This window comes from Heptranchias perlo, chromosome 1 (assembly GCF_035084215.1).
Source record: "Heptranchias perlo isolate sHepPer1 chromosome 1, sHepPer1.hap1, whole genome shotgun sequence".
Lineage (NCBI taxonomy): Eukaryota > Metazoa > Chordata > Chondrichthyes > Hexanchiformes > Hexanchidae > Heptranchias > Heptranchias perlo.
The window spans coordinates 91946638-91968581 of NC_090325.1; the positions used below are offsets into that span (position 1 = coordinate 91946638).

General features: G+C 47.1%; 1 protein-coding gene across 1 annotated transcript in view; it reads right to left on the reverse strand.

Moving 5' to 3' along the window:
• Window positions 1-21944, reverse strand: part of LOC137334425 (putative methyltransferase NSUN7) — a 153552-nt gene that overhangs the window by 24898 nt on the left and 106710 nt on the right. The window contains 1 exon segment of the mRNA XM_067999150.1: window positions 2643-2760. Coding sequence (XP_067855251.1) covers window positions 2643-2760 — 118 coding nt within the window.

Consider the following 21944-nt stretch of genomic DNA (forward strand, 5'->3'; position numbering starts at 1 on the left):
TTTGCCGATGACACAAAGATTGGTGGCATTGTAAGCAGTGTGGATGAAAACATAAAATTACAAAGCGATATTGATAGATTAGGTGAATGGGCAAAATTGTGGCAAATGGAATTCAATGTAGACAAATGTGAGGTCATCCACTTTGGATCAAAAAAGGATAGAACAGGGTACTTTCTAAATGGGAAAAAGTTAAAAACTGTGGATGTCCAAAGGGACTTAGGGGTTCAGGTACATAAATCATTGAAGTGTCATGAACAGGTGCAGAAAATAATCAAGAAGGCCAATGGAATGCTGGCCTTTATATCTAGAGGACTAGAGTACAAGGGGGCAGAAGTTATGCTGCAGCTATACAAAACCCTGGTTAGACCGCACCTGGAGTACTGTGAGCAGTTCTGGGCACCGCACCTTCGGAAGGACATATTGGCCTTGGAGGGAGTGCAGCGTAGGTTACAAAGAGAGATTACACAAATTGGGGTTGTATTCTCTGGAGTTTAGAAGGTTAAGGGGTGATCTGATCGAAGTTTATAAGATATTAAAGGGGAACGGATAGGGTGGATAGAGAGAAACTATTTCCGCTGGTTGGGGATTCTAGGAGTAGGGGGCATAGTCTAAAAATTAGAGCCAGACCTTTCAGGAGCGAGATTAGAAAACATTTCTACACACAAAGGGTTGTAGAAGTTTGGAACTCTCTTCCGCAAATGGCAATTGATACTAGCTCAATTGCTAAATTTAAATGTGAGATAGATAGCTTTTTGGCAACCAAAGGTATTAAGGGATATGGGCCAAAGGCAGGTATATGGAGTTAGATCACAGATCAGCCATGATCTTATCAAATGGCGGAGCAGGCACGAGGGGCTGAATGGCCTACTCCTGTTCCTATATTCCTATGTTTCCTCTGATGGTGAGCCTTCTCCTTGAACTGGTGCAGTCCTTGTGCTGATGGTGTTCCCACAATGATGTTAGGCATGGAATTCCAGGATTTTGACCCAACAACATTGATGGACCAGTGCTTTATGTTCAAGTCAGGATGGTGTGCGAAGGGGAACATTAAGGCGATGGGGTTCCCATGCTGTTGCTGTTCTCGTCCTTCTTGGTGGTAGAGGTTACAGGCTGGAAGATGTTGTGGAAGTAAGTTTAGTACGTTACTACAGTGCATACTGTGCCAGTGTGCCAATGGTAGATTGGGTGGATACTGAGCTTAGTGACAGTGATGCCGATTAAGCAGACTGCTTTGTCCTGGATGGTGCTTAGCTTCCCTGGTGTTGTTGCAGCTGCACTCATACAGGCAAGTGCTGAGTTGAGTCTTGTAGATGCTGGAGTGGGTCACCTCTTTGAGAGATGAAGAGGTGACCCACTCACCAGAGTACCCAGCCCCTACCCTGCTCTTGCAGCCATGTTATTGATATGGCTGGTCCAGTTCAGCTTCTGATTGGTGGTGACCCCAAAGATGTTGATGGTGGGGTCTCGTGCTACTGAAGGTCAGGGGGAGATAGTTGGACCGTTTCTTGTTGGAGATGGTCATTGCCTGGCACCTATGTGCCAAAAATATTACCTGCCCAAGCCTAGATGTTGTCCAGGTCCCGCTGTAGGCTAGAATGGGCTGCACCATTATCCGAGGAGTTGCGAATGGAACCGAACACTGTAGCAAAGGGTCCCACTCCTGATCTTATGACAGAGGGAAGGTCATTCATGAAGCTGCTGAAGATAGTTGGGCTAAGGCTACTGTCCTTAGGAACTCCCTAAGGAACAGCCATGTTCTGGGGTTACAAAGACTGGCCTCTAACAACCACTTCCTTTGTGTAAGATATGACACCAACCACTGCAGGATTTTCCCTTTGACCCCAATAATCATAATTTTGCTAGAGTTCTTTGGTGCCATACTTGTCTGAATGCTGCCCTGTCAAAGGCAGTTACTCTCACTTCTGGCATTTAGCTTGTGTCCATTTCTGGATCAAGGCTGTGGCAAGGTCTGGAGTTACAGTAAATGGTTCTGGCAGAACCCAAACTGAACATCAGTGAGCAGGTTATTAGTGATCAGGTGTTACTTGATGGCACTATTGTTGACTTCTTCCATCACTTTGCTGATGATTGGAAGTAGGCTGATAAGGAGGTAATTGGCCAGGTCAGATTTGTCCTGCTTTTTGATGATAGAACATACCCGGGCAATTTTCCACACTGCTTGAACTACCAGGTCCCAGGACTCCTTGTGACCATTTTATATAGGTGAGATGCACGCTGTAGGAAGAGCCTTGGCTGAAATCAAGATTTGAAATGGGACCTGTTTAAAATACTTTCTAGCACCGCTTGCAAACATGGATTTATGTTTCACGAGATATTTACCAAGGAACAGTTTCCAAAGAATCTGAATAAATCAACAGTTATAGTGATAAGTGCTAAAAGAAACTTGTATGTTTATACCAAACGATGAATACAACACAAGCTCAGTTCCTTCCCTGGTCCTTGGCATAATATTTTTGCAGCAATGACTATTATGTTGGGGAACTGTAAATGCCACGTGGAGTCTTATGACTTAAAACAAAGCATTAAGAAAAAAATACATTCTTATTTTTGTTCTAGCATAATATTTGATTTGTTGCAATGTTGTTTGTGCATATGCAAGTGATGTTTTGTATATAATATACCTGTATGGTTGTACTCTGGTTCCTTCTACTCTCTTTCCCAATACTGGCTTCACTACTTCCTCGTTTTCCTCAGGGTAAACTGAGCATGTAGAGTACACAATGGCCTGGACCTTGGGAACTATTGAAAGATACACAAGCTGAGTTTCACAAAAGATATCACAAAATTAATTAGCAAAAATCATTGATAGATTACCAATTTTAATGTTGTTACATATATCTTGCCTCAGACTCCATATCCATCAAGGTTAAACATTTTCTCAAGTCCATAGCTACATATTTGCTTTTCATCATTTACATCAGTCTCATGAGCATCCAAGATAAAAATAACAGTTTCATGTCAACATGGAGATAAATGAGAATGTAATGGAAATAGGATAAATGTGCATGGGCTGAAGTGATAACTTAGTTTGTTTCTTCAATACAGCACATTTATTAGTCTCATTCATTAGGCAAAGACATATTCCAAAAGAAATGTTAATATCTTAAAGGTTACACTGCTCTGGGAGTAACTGTCTAACTGACACAAAGAATACTTTATAATGTTTATGTTGTTTGACCCTCCAGTGCTGTGTTGAGGGAGAGCTGCATTGTCAGAAGTGCTGTCTTTCGGATCAGACGTTAAACCGAGGCCCCGTCTGGTGGACATCAAAAGGTTCCATGGTGTTGTCAAAGAAGAGCATGGGAGTTCACCTGGTGTCCTGGCCAACATTTATCCTTCGACGTACATCACCAATCAGATTATCTGGTCATTGGCAGTGAAGCACTTTGGGGCATCCTGAGGTCATGAGAGGTGCTATATAAATGCAAGTTCTTCTCTTTTTTAAAAATTCAATGATTAAGAAATAGTGGGCAGAACTTTCAACTTTAGTGGGGGCGTAAAACGGGCGATATTAGTTCGGCTGCTCATTGGACACCCCACCTATTTTCATTTCCATTGCCGTTGAAAATCGGGCACGGTGTGTAACGGGCAGCCAATATCGCCCTGTTTACAGGCCTGCCTAAGTTCAAAGTTCTGACCGTTGTATCCAAAGTGCCAACCAGATGATTCAATTGAACTTTCACAGTATTGACTTATATGCCGCTGATTCAGATTTTCTGCAATAAAGGTAGAATCACAGAATCTTACAGCACACAAAGAGGCCATTCAGCCCATTGTGCCTGTACCGGCTCTTTGAAAGAGCTATCCAATTAGTCCCACCCCTGCCCTTTCCCCATAGCCCTGCAAATTTTTCCCCTACAAGTATTTATCCAATTCCCTTTTGAAAGTTACTACTGGATCAGCTTCCACCACCCTTTCAGATAGTGCATTCCAGATCATAACAATTCAGTGTGTGAAAAAACTTCTCCTTATCTCCCCCCTGGTTCTTTTGCCAATTATTTTAAATCTGTGTCCTCTGGTTAACAACCCTACTGCCAGTGGAAACAGTTTCTCCTTATTTACTCTAGCAAATTCCATCATAATCTTGAACACCTCTATTAAATCACGATTAACCTTCTCTGCTCTAAGGACAATCCCAGCTTCTCTCGTCTTTCCATATAACTGAAGTCCCTCATCCCTGGTATCACTCTAGTAAATCTTCTCTGCACCCTATCTAAGGCCTTGACATCCTTCCTAAAGTGTGGTGCCCAGAATTGGAGACAATACTCCAGCTGAGGCCTAACCAGTGACTTATAAAAGGTTTAACATAGCTTCCTTGCTTTTGTACTCCATGCCTCTATTTATAAAGCCCAGGATCCCATATGCTTTTTTAAACAGCCTAATCGACTTGTCCTGCCACTTTCAAAGATTTGTGTATGTGAACCCCCAGGTCTCTCTGTTTCTGACCCCCCCCCCCAACCCCACCGCTTTAAAATTGTACCATTTAGTTTATATTGCCTCTCCTCATTCTTCCTTCTAAAATGCATCACTTCACTGCATTAAATTTCATCTGCCATGTGCCTGCCCATTTCAGTCTGTCTATCTCCTTCTGAAGTCTGCTACTATCCTCCTCACTGTTAACTAAATTTCCAAGTTTTGTGTCACCTGCAAACTTTGAAATTCTGTCTCTTATACCCAAGTCCAGATAGAATCATAGAATCATAGAAGTTACAACATGGAAACAGGCCCTTCGGCCCAACATGTCCATGTCGCCCAGTTTATACCACTAAGCTAGTCCCAATTGCCTGCACTTGGCCCATATCCCTCTATACCCATCTTACCCATGTAACTGTCCAAATGCTTTTTAAAAGACAAAATTGTACCCGCCTCTACTACTGCCTCTGGCAGCTCGTTCCAGACACTCACAACCCTTTGAGTGAAAAAATTGCCCCTCTGGACCCTTTTGTATCTCTCCCCTCTCACCTTAAATCTATGCCCCCTCGTTATAGACTCCCCTACCTTTGGGAAAAGATTTTGACTATCGACCTTATCTATGCCCCTCATTATTTTATAGACTTCTATAAGATCACCCCTTAACCTCCTACTCTCCAGGGAAAAAAGTCCCAGTCTGTCTAACCTCTCCCTGTAAGTCATCATTAATATATTTCAGAAAGAGGAGTGGTACTAATACCAACCCTGGGGGACACCACTGTTTACTTCCCTTCAGTCTGATAAACAACCATTCACCACCACTATGCTTTCTGCCCAGTAGTCAATTTCGTATCCACACTGTCACTGCCCCTTTAATCCCATGGGCTTCGATTTTGTGGCACTTTATCGAACGCCTTCTGAAAGTCCGTATACACAATGTCAACTGCACTAACTGCATCAAGCTTCTCCGTTATTTAATCAAAGAACTCAATCAAGTTTGTTAGACACGATTTACCTTTAACAAATCCGTGTCGTCATTTCTACTGGATCTGCATTGGCTATACCATGAAAGGACTGTGTCACTAATCAAGTACATCAATGCACTTTTATAAGTGTCTCCAATATGATTTGTAATTGGATTTGATTACACCACATTTATATATACACCTTTTAATTATTCAGTATCTTCTGATGTATTGTTTGGTGCAATCAGCCTTATGTAGAGGGAGAATTGGCTACTATTCTGCTGATTCAGCATATCCAGCCATCAGTACCGAAATGCCCTGACCTTATATTGGCTCTCCTTAACCACATTTCCTCTCCTCACAAATGACTATATTATCTTCAATAGAAATTAGCTTTAAGCATATGTAGGTCTTACAGACAAGAAAAATGTTTTGAAGGTTGACAAGATAATGTCATGCCTCCCATAAAACTATGAAAATTTTAAAACTTTTTCCCACTGTCCCATATCATGTTTATGCCTAAAAACTAATTTGTGATCAGTTTTATGGAGCTAACTGTTATGCAAATACCACAAAAAAAACTTTAAAAAAATTAAATTACAAAACACAACCACTGGACTTACCATTTTGAATAAACAGCATGTCCAGGAGTACAGTGGTGAACTCCTGTTCCCTACACCCTCACTTGATCTTATTTCCTGGAAGTATGTTCTATATGGACAGACATGATAGGATTGATTTTCCTCTGCCGTGCTCCCAAGTAGTGCTCAAAAAAAAGGTACAATGCAGCGGAAAAGTGGGGACTAATCCTTTGCTCCGGAACAATACTGCACCTGAAGAGGGCGCAGCAAAGTAAATTTTGTGCAAATGAAAGTTAAAGATTTCTGCACTCAAATTTCCTCTAATAGTGCCAGCAGTAGCTCAGCAGGAAACTGCTCCCATAAAAAGCAGGCAGTATTTATGCCAAAGCTGCCATCTTGGTACCTGTCTTAAGGGATAGGGTGATATCGTCAAGAAAAGGTTTATATTTTTGGCATTTTGAATAAAGAATGGTTTTGCTCCTACGGGAATGTTGTTAGTCTTTTACACTTAGTGCTGGAGGCTGTGTTCAGTAATCTTACCCCCCCCGCCCCCAACTTTGTGATATGTCTGATTTAAAGGTAGAAGAGGGTAAACTACTAATAGCCCCTTTGATGGCTGCTGGTTATTTGCTTGGGCCTCTCTATAGCCACTAATAACTGGTTCCCTATCTAAATAGCAGGAATCCCCACTCTGCCTGACCATACATCTGCTCTGCACCACCTGGAATAAAAAGAGAAACCTCATGGTCAAACCAGCATCCTTTTCCAATGCTGAACCATAATTTTTCATATCCACGCTTCCCTATTCCTCCATCTACTGCTCGTCACCATGGTACTGCTCTCCTACCAGTTCCCTCCAATTGTAAACAATTTTACAACACCAAGTTATAGTCCAGCAATTTTATTTTAAATTCACAAGCTTTCGGAGGCACCTGACGAAGGAGGAAGCCTCCGAAAGCTTGTGAATTTAAAATAAAATTGCTGGACTATAACTTGGTGTTGTAAAATTGTTTACAATTGTCAACCCCAGTCCATCACCGGCATCTCCACATCATCAGTTCCCTCCAAGGCAGACTGCAGGGGTGTCCAGTGCTTGGGGTGCTATTGCCTTCATAGCCTCGGCACTGCAACATTCAGAGAGGATGGAAGCTTTAAAGAAACGAGAAGACCACTGTCATGAAATTCAAAGCTTCTGGCACATACATTAATGTAAAAACTTCATCCTTCATCAGAAGGTGTCCAGATAAAAATCCTGCCCATTACCTACTAAACAAAATTCTTCTGGCTCTGCAATGGGGCTTTATCAGTTCCTGCCAACTTAATGGTTCTGGTGCCTTGAAGGCCCAGGAAGTGTCCATAATTCCTCCTACCTTTCCCATCTCTCCTAATGCCCTCTCTGAGCTCATCTAGTCCATGAGACCCATCTTCTGCTCCTTTGACCACATTCCCATTAAACTAGCCACTCAACTTATTTTCCTGGATCCCATGCTAGCTGACATTGTAAATAGTTCCCTCTGCTCAGATACTGCAACCCTCCATTCCTCAAAAAACCCATCTTCGACCCCTCTATCTTTGCAAGCTACCACCCCATCTCCAACATCCTTTGCCTCTCTAAAGTACATGAACGTGTTGTCGCCTCCCAAATTCTTGCTCACCTCTCACAACTTCATGCTTGAATCTCTCTAATCAGGTTTCTGCCCCGCCACAGCTCTGAAACAGTCTTAACCAAAGTCACAAATGACTCCTCTGTGACTGTGACCATGGTACATTATCACTCAGTATCCTCTCTGCAGCCTTTGACATGCTCAACCACACTATCCTCCTGCAATATCTCTCCTCCGATGTTGAGCTCAGTGGGACTTTCACTCTTACCTATTCATCATAGTCTACACTGTGATGGAATACTCTCCACTTGCCTGGATGAGTGCAGCTCCAACAACACTCAAGAAGCTCGACACCATCCAGGACAAAGCAGTCCGCTTGATTGGCACCCCCCATCCACCACCCTAAACATTCACTCCCTTCACCACCGGCGCACTGTGGCTGCAGTGTGTACCATCCACAGGATGTACTACAGCAACTTGCCAAGGCTTCTTCGACAGCACCTCCCAACCCACAACCTCTACCACCTAGAAAGACAAGAGCAGCAGGCACATGGGAACAACACCACCTGCACATTCCCCTCCAAGCCACACACCATCCCGACTTGGAAATATATCACCGTTTGGTCAAAATCCTTCCTAACAAACTCCCTTCCTAACAGCACGGTGGGAGAACCTTCACCACACAGACTGCAGCAGTTCAAGAAGGGGGCTCACCACCACCTTCTCGAGCAATTAGGGATGGGCAATAAATGCTGGCCTCGCCAGCGACGCCCACATCCCATGAACGAATAAAAAAAAACACATCTCCAGCAATGGCTTCCTTACCAGTCCCTACACAGTTACCCCTGCCTCCTTCCCCTCATTTACATGGTATCCTTTGGCCACATCATCTGCGGATATGACATCACTTCCACGTGTATACTAGCGATATCTGGCTCTAGCTCTTCATCAACTCTCTGTCTCTGTGCTGTCAGACTGCTTGTCCAACATCCAGTCTTGGATAAGCTGCAATTTCTTCCAGCTAAACAACGGGAAGTTGCAAGCCATCATCTTCAGCCCTCCAAAACATGCCTTGGTTACTTTCAGACTCGACTGCTCAATGGTCTCCTGACCAGCCTCCCGACCAGCCTCCCATTCTTCACCCTCCATAAATTTCAGCTCCTCTAAAACTTAGCTGTTCTTTTCCTATCCCACATCAAGTCCCACTCACCCATCATCCCTGACTTCAGTGACCTACATTGGATCCTGGTCCCCCAACAGCTCAAATTTCAAAATTTTCATCCTCTTGTTTAAATCCCTTCATGGTTGCACCCTTCCCTATCTGTGTAACTTCCTCAAGTCATACACACTCAGTACTCTCTGTTCATCAAACTCTGGCCTCTTGTGCATCCTCTCCTCCCTTTGCCCCACCATTGGTGGCTGTGCCTTCAACTGTCTTGACCCCATGCTCTGGCATTCTCTCCCTAAACTCCTCCACCTCCCTCTCCTCCTTTAAGACTATCTTTAAAATTCATCTATTTGGTCAAGCTTTTAACCACCCTTATTATCTTATTCTTTGGCTAAGCAGCCATTTTTTTGATTATGCCTCTGTGAAGCTTAAGGGACATTTTTCAACATTAATGGTGATATGCAAAAGCAAGCTATTGTTGCCTTTGTGGCTGTGACCAATAGTTTGTCACAAGTGCACCTGCATAGTGCTTCCTTTATTTTAATTAGGCCATAGAACAAATTCAGGTGCTTAGCTCCAGGTTCCAATAGAGCCCACTTCTAGTAAGGTCAGCCCTCATATGTTTAGTACGGTGTCCGTAGCTATATCTGAATCTGGGCAAGGTGGCTACACTCTCTACTTTGTTGTGAAAGGAGGAAAATAAATGAGAACATTCTCCATAAGGAAGTTAAAGATAGTATTAAATTGAAAGAAAAGAATACAATTCCGTGAAAATTAGTGGAGGTCAGAAAATTGGTCAGAATATAAAAAACAGCAAAGAATGACTAAAAGAATAATGAGGGAGAAATTAGAGTACGAGAGAAAGCTAGCTAGAAATATAAAAACAGATAGTAAGAGTTTCTACAGGTATTTAAAAAGGAAAAGAGTAAGTAAAGTGAGCGTTGGTCCACTAGAGAGTGAGTCTGGAGAATTAATAATGGAGAATAAGGAAATGGCGGATGAATTGAACAGATATTTTGCATCTGTCTTCACTGTAGAGGATACAAATAACATGCCAGAAATGATTGTGAATCAAGAGGTGAAAGGGAGGAAGGAACTTAAAACATTTATAATCATCAGGGAAAGGGTTTTGAAAAAATTATTAGAACTAAAAGCTGACAAGTCCCCAGGTTCTGATGGACTTCATCCTAGGGTCTTAAAAGAAGTGGCTGCAGAGATACTAGATGCATTGGTATTAATTTTCCAAAATTCCCTCGATTCTGGAAGGGTCCCATCAGATTGGAAAATAGCAAATGTAACGCCTCAATTCAAGAAAGGAAGGAGACGAAAAGCAGGAAACTACAGGCCAGTTAGCTTAACATCTGTCATAGGGAAAATGCTAGAATCTATTATTATGGAGGTTATAGCAGGGTACTTAGAAAATCTCAATGCAATCAGGCAGAGTCAACACGGCTTTGACTAATTTATTAGAGTTCTGAGAGGAAGTAACAAGCAACGTGGATAAAAGTGGATCCTGAGGATGTGGTGTACTTGGATTTCCAGAAGGCTTCTGACAAGGTGCTACATCAAAGGCTACTACACAAAATAAGAGCTCATGGTGTAGGGGGTAACATATTAGCACGGATAAAGGATTGGTTAGCTAACATGAAACAGAGAGTAGGCATAAATGGGTCATTTTCAGGTTGGCAAAATGTAAAGAGTGGAGTGCCACAGGGATCAGTGCTTGGGCCTCAGCTATTTACAATCTATATCAACGACTTGGATGAAGGGACCGAATGTATGGTTGCTAAATTTGCTGATGACACAAAGGTAGGTAGGAAAGTAAGTTGTGAAGAAGACATAAGGGGCTCGAATTTAGCAGGCCTGCGGGTTCCCAGCGGGTGGTCCTCCGGGAGCGTCGAAAACGCGGACGGTGAAATTAGTGGGTTGCCCACGCGATCGTAGCAGGCAACACACTAATAGGAATCAATTACCTGCTCCTCCGGGGTCCACGGCGCTGGCCTGCGCGTCGGTCGGGCTGCGCATGTGCAGTACGATCTGTCAGCTGGAGGCTCTCTAGTTAAAGGGGCAGTCCTCCACTGACAGATGCTGCAACCAATGGGACAAATTGCAGCATGGAGCAGCCCAGGGGGAAGGCTGCTCCCAGTTTAATGATGCCTCACCCCAGGTATCATCAGATGGGGTGAGGAGGAGGGGGAGGACACAGATCTTCCCCCCGGCGGGCGGGAGGAAGCGGCCTGCCTCTGCCACCAAGAAGGCCTGGCTTGAGGTGGCAGAGGGGGTCACCTGCGCCACCAACATATGGCCCACCTGCATACAGTGCAGGAGGCGCTGCAATGACCGCAGTAGGTCCGCCACAGTGAGAACACGAAGTCTTTCCCCTACACTCCGTCTGCCACAACACTGCCCCCACCCCAAATCTCCTTCGGCACTGCCAACACTATTCTGTCACATCACCCTTCATACCCACTCACACCCCATCCTCATCTTACCTCCACCTACTCACCTCGCCAGTATTCATCCTGCCACTAACACACAACCCAATCCTCATACAATCTCATGGCTCCATCCCATACTCACCCTCTCGTGCATCTCCCTCACGGCCAGCCTCACTCAACCTGCCACCACCTGTGCTGCAGCCACAGGGCATGCATCACATATGTGCAGTAGGCAGCGTAAGGCAAACGTCTCGTCAGCATGAAGGGGGTGCACAAGGGTGTCTGAGGGTTTGTCATGGGTGTTACCCATATTGAATTTCAGAGCAACAAACAGCACACATTATATTGACACCACCACTGCCATGTCTCCGCGAATCCTGTCCGTTGTGTCCAATAATGCCCGCTCCTGGGTATCACTATGAGGACCCACCACTGATGCCACCCATCGTGTTACTGCAGAGTAGGTGCAGGTGTATTTGCAGGGCTCTTCCGCGCAGACGACTGAGAGACATCGGCGGTGTACCCGGCTGCACCCTGGAAGGATGCGGAGGAGAAGGTGTGGAGGGCAGTGGTGACTTTGCCAGCGACAGGTAAGCAGTTGGTGCTGGGGCCAGCCAGGAGCAGCTCGGCATGAAAGAGGCTGCAGATCTCCACGACTACATGTCGAGCGAATCTGCGCCTCCCTGTGCACTGCTGCTCGGAGAGGTCCGGGGAGCTGCGCCTCGGTCTGTGGACCCTGTGGCGAGGGTAGTGCCCTCTGCGACGCGTCTCTCTCTGTGGTAGCCCTCCCTCCTGCTGTGCAGGTGGGCGTGCAACAACACCGTGTTGGGGGGATCCACGTCTCTGCGGCGGACGGCGTGGACTGCGAGGCTGCTGGTGCTGGTCATGCTCTTCGTCCTCCGAGGGTGTCCACACACCACCCAACTGGCAGGTGTTGGTCTGAGGGGTTGTGCAGGGTAGGTGGGTGTTTCCTCGGACTGGGGCTGTGGTTTCGTGTCGGTCTGTCCTCTGGCTTGGCGGGGGGTGGTGGAGGGCAGGGTTTACCCTATGTGACGCGGTGGCCTCCTGCGTGGGTGAGGGCTCTCCCCCGTGGAGCGCACCTTGGCACCTGCCACAGGCTGCTGGCTGCAACACGCCTGGTTGGAGGGAGACTGTTTCCCCCAGTGTGGGAAACTCACTGCCTTGAACCTAAAATCCCACACTTCCTCTTTTGACAGCTGCTTCAGCTCATTAACTGACCACAACGAGCAAGTTAAGTACTCTCAAGTGGAACCCCGCTGGCTTTAATTGCCTGCGGGATTCCCACCAGCGGGTCTTGCGTGCGCAGCCCCGCACGTCAGCGCGGTACCCGGAAGTGGCCAGGATTTTGTTGCGATCCGGTCACGTGACCGGAGATCGGGATTTTCGGGGCCACCCCGCTGGTAACCCGCCGGAAACACGCTCCTAAAATCGAGCCCAAGGAGTCTGCAAAGGTATATTGATAGGTTAAGTGAGTGGGCAAAAATTTGGCAGATGGAGTATAATGTGGGAAAATGTGAACTTGTCCACGTTGGCAGGAGGAATAGAAAAGCAGTATATTATTTAAATGGAGAGAGATTGCAGAACTCAGGTACAGAGGGATCTGGGTGTCCTAGTACATGGATCACAAAAAGTTAGTATGCAGGTACAGCAAGTGATTAGGAAGGCAAATGGAATGTTGTCATTTATTGCATGGGGAATGGAATACAAAAGTAGAGATGTTTTGCTACAGTTGTACAGGGCATTGGTGCCCTGTGGAGACCACATCTAGAATACTGTGTGCAGTTTTGGTTTCCTTATTTAAGAAAGGACATAATTGCTTTGGAGGTGGTTCAGAGAAGGTTCACTTGACTGATTCCTGGGATGAGAGGGTTATCTTATGAGGAAAGGTTGGACAAGTTGGGCCTGTATACGCTGGAGTTTAGAAGAATGAGAGGTGATCTTATGGAAACATATAAGATCCTGAGGGGACTAGAAGAGGCAGATGCTGAGGGGATGTTTCCCCTTGTGGGAGAGACTAGAACTAGGGGCCACAGTTTAAACATAAAGGGTCTCCCATTTACGACAGAGATGAGGAGAAATTATTTCTCTCAAAAGGGTCGTAAGTCTGTGGAAGTCCCTTCCCCAGAGGCGGTGGAGACAGGGTCATTGAATATTTTTAAGGCTGAGTTAGATAGATACCTGATTAACAAAGGAGTCAAAGGTTACAGTCGGTAGACGGGAAAGTAGGGTTGAGGTCACAATCAGATCAGCCGTGATCTTATCAAATGGCAGATAAGTACTTGAAAAGAAAAAATTTGCAGGGCTATGGGGATAGGGTGGGGGAGTGGGACTAGCTGGATTGCTCTTGCATAGAGCCGGAGCGGTCTCGAGGGGCCGAATGGCCTCTTTCCCTGCTGTGACCTTTCTATAATTCTACCCTTTGAGTTTTGCACCCAAGGCAAAATATCAAAATTACAATATCACAATTTGCAAATGACACCAAATTGGGGGCTATAAATGGCAATCGAATTTCAATATAGGTAAGTGTGAGGTGATGCATTTTGGTAAGAGAAATAAGGAGGCCACATACTCCTTGGAAAATAAGGCCTCGATGTTAATCCCCACACAACGGGCGGGATGCCCGGGGTGGGGTTAAATCCTAAAAAAACGGGAAATGCGTCCCCAACCCGCTACGTATGCACCCGTTGCCATTTTTATGCTAACGGGTAGCGAGGTGTGCCTTGGAGAGGCAGGACACTTCATTAAAATAATTAAATCAGGCTCCCACAGTACAATTGGGAGCCTGATTTAAATTTAATTGCTGCTGGCCAGGTATTCCAGGGTATGGCTCCAGAAGGTAAGTGCTTTTTATAACACTTCTCGTGGGCCAGGAGGAGCAGGGGTGCTCCCCCCCACCACCGACCGTTCAAGGAGGCCTTGCCTGCCTTCTGCCGATCGCAGCCTCTCTCTACCCTTTGCTGTGATTGAGAACCCCCTCCCTCCTACCAAGCCCCAACCTGCAGCCCGCCCCGCAATCACGATTGCCGAGGACAGTCCAAGGGTCCCCACCTGGCAGCAGACCACTAGGCACCGGACATGACAAAGGCAAACCAAGCCCAGTCGACCCTGCAGAGACCTCACGAACATCTGGGGACTTGTGCCAAAATTGGGAGAGCTGTCCCACAGACTAGTCAAGCAACAGCCTGACATAGCCATACTCTCAGAATCATACCTTTCAGCCAAAGTTCCAGACTCTTCCATCACCATCCCTGGGTATGTCCTGCCGACTGGCAGGACAGACGAACCAGAGGTGGCGGTACAGTGGTATACAGTCAGGAGGGAGTGGCCCCGGGAGTCCTCAACATAGACTCCGGATCCCATGAAATCTCATGGCATCTGGTCAAACATGGGCAAGGAAACCTCCTGCTGATTACCAACCACTGCCCTCCCTCAGCTGATTAATCAGTCCTCCTCCACGTTGAGCACCACTTGGAGGAAGCACTGAGGATAGCAAGTACACAGAATGTACTCTGGGAGGGGGGATTTCAATGTCCATCACCAAGAGTGGCTCGGTAGCACCACTACTGACCAAACTGGCCAAGTCCTGAAGGACAAAGCTGCCAAACTGGGCCTTTTTTTTTATTCGTTCACGGGATGTGGGCGTCGCTGGCAAGGCCGGCATTTATTGCCCATCCCTAATTGCCCTTGAGAAGGTGGTGGTGAGCCGCCTTCTTGAACCGCTGCAGTCCGTGTGGTGACGGTTCTCCCACAGTGCTGTTAGGAAGGGAGTTCCAGGATTTTGACCCAGTGACAATGAAGGAACGGCGATATATTTCCAAGTCGGGATGGTGTGTGACTTGGAGGGGAACATGCAGGTGGTGTTGTTCCCATGCGCCTGCTGCCCTTGTCCTTCTAGGTGGTAGAGGTCGCGGGTTTGGGAGGTGCTGTCGAAGAAGCCTTGGCGAGTTGCTGCAGTGCATCCTGTGGATGGTGCACACTGCAGCCACAGTGCGCCGGTGGTGAAGGGAGTGAATGTTTAGGGTGGTGGATGGGGTGCCAATCAAGCGGGCTGCTTTATCTTGGATGGTGTCGAGCTTCTTGAGTGTTGTTGGAGCTGCACTCATCCAGGCAAGTGGAGAGTATTCCATCACACTCCTGACTTGTGCCTTGTAGATGGTGGAAAGGCTTTGGGGAGTCAGGAGGTGAGTCACTCGCCGCAGAATACCCAGCCTCTGACCTGCTCTCGTAGCCACAGTATTTATATGGCTGGTCCAGTTAAGTTTCTGGTCAATGGTGATCCCCAGGATGTTGATGGTGGGGGATTCGGCGATGGTAATGCCATTGAATGTCAAGGGGAGGTGGTTAGACTCTCTCTTGTTGGAGATGGTCATTGCCTGGCACTTATCTGGCGCGAATGTTACTTGCCACTTATCAGCCCAAGCCTGGATGTTGTCCAGGTCTTGCTGCATGCGGGCATGGGCTGCTTCATTATCTGAGGGGTTGCAAATGGAACTGAACACTGTGCAGTCATCAGCGAACATCCCCATTTCTGACCTTATGATGGAGGGAAGGTCATTGATGAAGCAGCTGAAGATGGTTGGGCCTAGGACACTGCCCTGAGGAACTCCTGCAGCAATGCCCTGGGGCTGAGATGCTTGGCCTCCAACAACCACTACCATCTTCCTTTGTGCTAGGTATGACTCCAGCCACTGGAGAGTTTTCCCCCTGATTCCCATTGACTTCAATTTTACTAGGGCTCCTTGGTGCCACACTCGGTCAAATGCTGCCTTGATGTCAAGGGCAGTCACTCTCACCTCACCTCTGGAATTCAGCTCTTTTGTCCATGTTTGGACCAAGGCTGTGATGAGGTCTGGAGCCGAGTGGTCCTGGCGGAACCCAAACTGAGCATCGGTGAGCAGGTTATTGGTGAGTAAGTGCCGCTTGATAGCACTGTCGACGACACCTTCCATCACTTTGCTGATGATTGAGATTAGACTGATGGGGCGGTAATTGGCCGGATTGGATTTGTCCTGCTTTTTGTGGACAGGACATACCTGGGCAATTTTCCACATTGTCGGGTGGATGCCAGTGTTGTAGCTGTACTGGAACAGCTTGGCTGGAGGCGCAGCTAGTTCTGGAGCACAAGTCTTCAGCACTACAGCTGGGATGTTGTCGGGGCCCATAGCCTTTGCTGTATCCAGTGCACTCAGCCGTTTCTTGATATCACGTGGAGTGAATCGAATTGGCCGAAGACTGGCTTCCGTGATGGTGGGGATATCGGGAGGAGGCTGAGATGGATTATCCACTCGGCACTTCTGGCTGAAGATGGTTGCAAACGCTTCAGCCTTGTCTTTTGCACTCACGTGCTGGACTCCGCCATCATTGAGAATGGGGATGTTTGCAGAGCCTCCTCCTCCCGTTAGTTGTTTAATTGTCCACCACCATTCACGACTGGATGTGGCAGGACTGCAGAGCTTTGATCTGATCCGTTGGTTGTGGAATCGCTTAGCTCTGTCTATAGCATGTTGCTTCCGCTGTTTAGCATGCATGTAGTCCTGAGTTGTAGCTTCACCAGGTTGGCACCTCATTTTTAGGTACGCCTGGTGCTGCTCCTGGCATGCTCTTCTACACTCCTCATTGAACCAGGGTTGATCCCCTGGCTTGTTGGTAATGGTAGAGTGAGGAATATGCCGGGCCATGAGGTTACAGATTGTGCTGGAATACAATTCTGCTGCTGCTGATGGCCCACAGCGCCTCATGGATGCCCAGTTTTGAGCTGCTAGATCTGTTCTGAATCTATCCCATTTAGCACGGTGGTAGTGCCACACAACACGTTGGATGGTGTCCTCAGTGCGAAGACGGGATTTCATCTCCACGAGGACTGTGCGGTGGTCACTCCTACCAATACTGTCATGGACAGATGCATTTGCGACAGGTAGATTGGTGAGGACGAGGTCAAGTAAGTTTTTCCCTCGTGTTGGTTCGCTCACCACCTGCCGCAGGCCCAGTCTAGCAGCTATGTCCTTCAGGACTCGGCCAGCTCGGTCAGTAGCGGTGCTACCGAGCCACTCTTGGTGATGGACATTGAAGTCCCCCACCCAGAGTACATTTTGTGCCCTTGCTACCCTCAGTGCTTCCTCCACTGCAGCAGCTGGTGAGCGAACCAACACGAGGGAAGAACCTACTTGACCTCGTCCTCACCAATCTACCTGTCGCAGATGCACATGTTCATGACAGTATTGGTAGCAGTGACCACTGCACAGTCCTTGTGGAGACGAAGTCCTGTCTTCACACTGAGGACAACGTCCAATGTGTTGAGTGGCACTACCACCGTTCTAAATGGGATAGATTTAGAACAGATCTAGCAGCTCAAAACTGGGCATCCATGAGGCGCTGTGGGCCATCAGCAGCAGCAGAACTGTATTCCAGCACAATCTGTAACCTCATGACCTGGCATATTCCTCACTCTACCATTACCAACAAGCCAGGAGATCAAACCTGGTTCAATGAGGAGTGTAGAAGAGCAGGCGAACCTAAAAATGAGGTGCCAACCTGGTGAAGCCACAACATAGGACTACATGTATGCTAAACAGCGGAAGAAACATGCTATAGACAGAGCTAAGCGATTCCACAACCCACGGATCAGATCAAAGCTCTACAGTCATCAATGGTGGTGGACAATTAAACAACTAATGGGAGGAGGAGGCTCCGTGAACATCTCCATCCTCAATGATGGCAGAGTCCAGCACGTGAGTGCAAAAGACAAAGCTGAAGCGTTTGCAATCCTCTTCAGCTAGAAGTGGCGAGTGGATGATCCACCTTGGCCTCCTCCCGATATCCCCACCATCACAGAAGCCAGTCTTCAGCCAATTTGATTCACTCCACGTGATATCAAGAAACGGCTGAGTGCACTGGATACAGCAAAGGCTATGGGCCTCGACTCGTGCTCCAGAACTAGCTGCGCCTCTAGCCAAGCTGTTACAGTACAACTACAACACAGGCATCTACCCAACAATGTGGCAAATTGCCCAGGTATGACCTGTCCACAAAAAGCAGGACAAATCCAATCCGGCCAATTACCACCCCATCAGTCTACTCTCAATCTTCAGCAAAGTGATGGAAGGTCAGAAATGGGGATGTTCGCTGATGATTGCACAGTGTTCAGTTCCATTTGCAACCCCTCAGATAATGAAGCAGTCCGTGCCCGCATGCAGCAAGACCTGGACAACATCCAGGCTTGGGCTCATAAGTGGCAAGTAACATTCGTGCCAGACAAGTGCCAGGCAATGACTATCTCCAAGAGAGAGTCTAAGCATTAGACTCCTCTTGACAGTCAACGGCATTACCATTGCCGAATCCCCCACCATCAACATCCTGGGGGTCACCATTGACCAGAAACTTAACTGGACTAGCCACATAAATACTGTGGCTACAAGAGCAGGTCGGAGGCTGGGTATTCTGCAGCAAGTGACTCACCTCCTGACTCCCCAGTGCCTTTCCACCATCTACAAGGCACATGTCAGGAGTGTGATGGAATACTCTCCACTTGCCTGGATGAATGCAGCTCCCACAACACTCAAGAAGGTCGACACCATCCAGGACAAAGCAGCCCACTTGATCAGCACCCCATCCATTACCCTAAACATTCTCTCCCTTCACCACTGGCGCACCATGGCTGCAGTGTGTACCATTTACAGAATGCACTGCAGCAACTTGCCAAGGCTTCTTCGATAGCACCTCCCAAACCCACGACCTCTACCACCTGGAAGGACAAGGGCAGCAGGCGCATGGGAACAACACCACCTGCACATTCCCCTCCAAGTCACACACCATCGGACTTGGAAATATATCGCAGTTCCTTCATCGTCGCTGGGTCAAAATCCTGGAACTCCCTTCCTAACAGCACTGTGGGAGAGCCTTCACCACACGGACTGCAGCGGTTCAAGAAGGCGGCTCACTGCCACCTGCTCAAGGGCAATTAGGGATGGGCAATAAATGCTGGCCTTGCCAGGTGACGCCCACATCCCATGAACGAATAAAAAAAAACTGCGACCTCCTGCCGCTGGTTTTCCAGCCTGGCAGCTGGCCAGCTTGTCAATTTGGCCGGTTGCTGCGCGGGAAATGGAAGAAAAAAAAGTTATAATAAGGTCCTGTCGTTAAATTCGGCAGGACCTCCGCGTCCCTGACCTCACCAGGTTTCCATTGCGCTAACACGCCCCCTCCCCCTCCCTACCTCTCCATAAATATCGGGACCTAAGAGTCTAAATGGGGTAGAGGCACAAAAGGATTTTGGGGTATAGATTCACAAATCATGAAAGGATTTAAAGAGAAAAAATTTGCAGGGATACAGGGAAAGAGCAGGGGCATGGGACTAACTGGATTACTCTTACAAAGAGCCGGCAAGGGCTCGATATGCTGAATGGCCTCCTTCTGTACTGTAACCATTCCATGATTCTATGATTAAAAGTAGCAACGCAGGTTAACAAAGCCATAAAAGTGTAAACAAAGCATTGGGGTTCATTTACAATGACGATACCGCAAGCAGCCGGGGAGCGGATCAGCAGGTAAGTGTGACATTGGGGGCTTGAGGCAGACATCGAGGGCTTGGGGCCAGACATCAAGGAGGGCGGTTGGTCATCGGGGGCTTGGGGCCAGACATCGGGGGGAGGGGTGGGTGGGACGGCTGATCGCATGTGTTGGATCGCGACAAGTTGGGCCTGGACAAAACACTCCTCCTCCTCCTATCCCACAAGTGGTGCAATAAAGGCACTTACCTGTTAATATGGACCGTTCTAGCCTCCTCTTACATGGCATGAATCAGAAGGCCTGGGAATCCCGGCCCCCAAGAGTTAAAAATAAAACAGCTATTAAAATGGAGGCCTGCAGCCTCCTTAAAAGATTTTACTGACCGGCCCACCTCCTGAGAGTGGGTAGGTCCCCCGCCCCTCCTCCATTAAAAACGGAAGTGGGCGGGTTGGTTTCAAGTTTTACATTTTTACATTCCCACTCGTCCCCAACCCACCCGTCCTTGGGGGTTAAAATTACCCCTCAGGACTCCGATATTCCATGTTCCATAATCCACTGCCATAACTGTGGCGGTATGGAACTTCCACCTGCTCAATCGCTCCTATCAGACACTGATCCAGTCAGAAATCCCAGGAGCAACTCATTTCAATATTGTTGGTGGGCCAAAGAGATATGTCCCACCAGCAATTTAATAGTTACACTGGGAGGCCTGGAAAATATGCAGGGGACGCAGAGGAAGCACTTAAGTATGGGAGCATGCTGCATTCAAAGCTGGACTGCTCTTAAAGCAGAACCAGCACGTAGCAATTTGAAACCATGGTCAAAAAAGGAGCCTGGAAGAGAGCCTGAAACTTTTTGGAGAGTGACATAAATATTATTGTAACTGAAATTAAGCATGGGGAGGGAGATGTAATAGTTAGTGGGAGTGGGTGGAAAGAAACCTGCCCTTACAGCACCAGAAATGCATGCCAATTTCTACCCCACTGGATTTACACCCTATCAAACCATCAGAATTTCAGGATTATGGGGTTTGCCCACAACTGCTGTTAAACCAAATGGTTTATTGTCATTCTTTCCCCAGCACAATTTGCATATCTAAAAGACTGAAAAATTGTGGTCAGAGCCTCTACTATCTCCTCTTTAACTTCAACAGACTAGGATGTATGTCATCAATACCCAGTGGAGTATTCACTAATTCTTTCAGAACTATTAATTTCTCTACTGTTATCCTTTACAACTGTTCCACATCCTCTTCTAGTATGCCATCACATCTGCCTCTGGCACTTGGGGGTTGAATTTCCGTGAGGGTTCTCCTGCTTGGCTGCTGTCATTTTGGCAGAAGAGCCATGGAAACATCAGAAAAATGGCCTAAACACTGTTTACGTCATTTTTCTAGAATTTCCGTAGGTTTTCTGACGTTCTAATGGATGAACGGGAAAATCCCTGTAGAAATTCATTCCACAATGCTGCAGTGAGCTTGACTGCAACAGGAGAGCAGTCCCAGTCACTGGTATTATTAGTGTCACAAATTTTGGGTTTTTGCACTCGATATTCACTCAAGTCCAATGCACCGGTCACTCCCATAATGGATCCTTTGTCCACTGATCTAGAGAACTAATTTTTCTTCCCAACATCTAGTTAAATGATAGCATGATCCAGGGATGGCTACAGAGAACCCTTACTCCACAAATTGGTTACTGAAATACCGCACATAATGCGAATTGCGTTCTCCTCGCTTTACAGAAGGCAAAATGAAATAGTACATCATCAGGACTACACACAGCGTTAAACGATCAACTGGTTTATTTCTAAAAAAAATACATGAACGGTGCACAGCTTTGTTCCAAGTGGTGTTGAGCTTCTTGCGTGTGATTGCAACTGCACCCATCCAGGTGATTATTCCATCACACTCCTGACTTGAACCCTTGTAGATGGTGGAGAGGCTTGGGGGACGGGGTTAGGAGGTGTGCATCACTGCACAATACCCAGCTCCTGAAGCCATTACAAAGATAGGAATAGGAGTAGGCCATTTAGTTCCTCGAGCCTGTTCCGCCATTCAATGAGATCATGGCTGATCTGTGACCCAACTCTATGGGCTCGATTTTAAAAGGGCGGTAGGATGACAGCGGGGGGCGGGGTCAATGGGCGGGCGGCAAACCCGAATAATAAAAACTTACCGTTCCCCATGCGATCGTGACTTAATTGGTGCCCCTTAACGTTGTTTCTGGGTT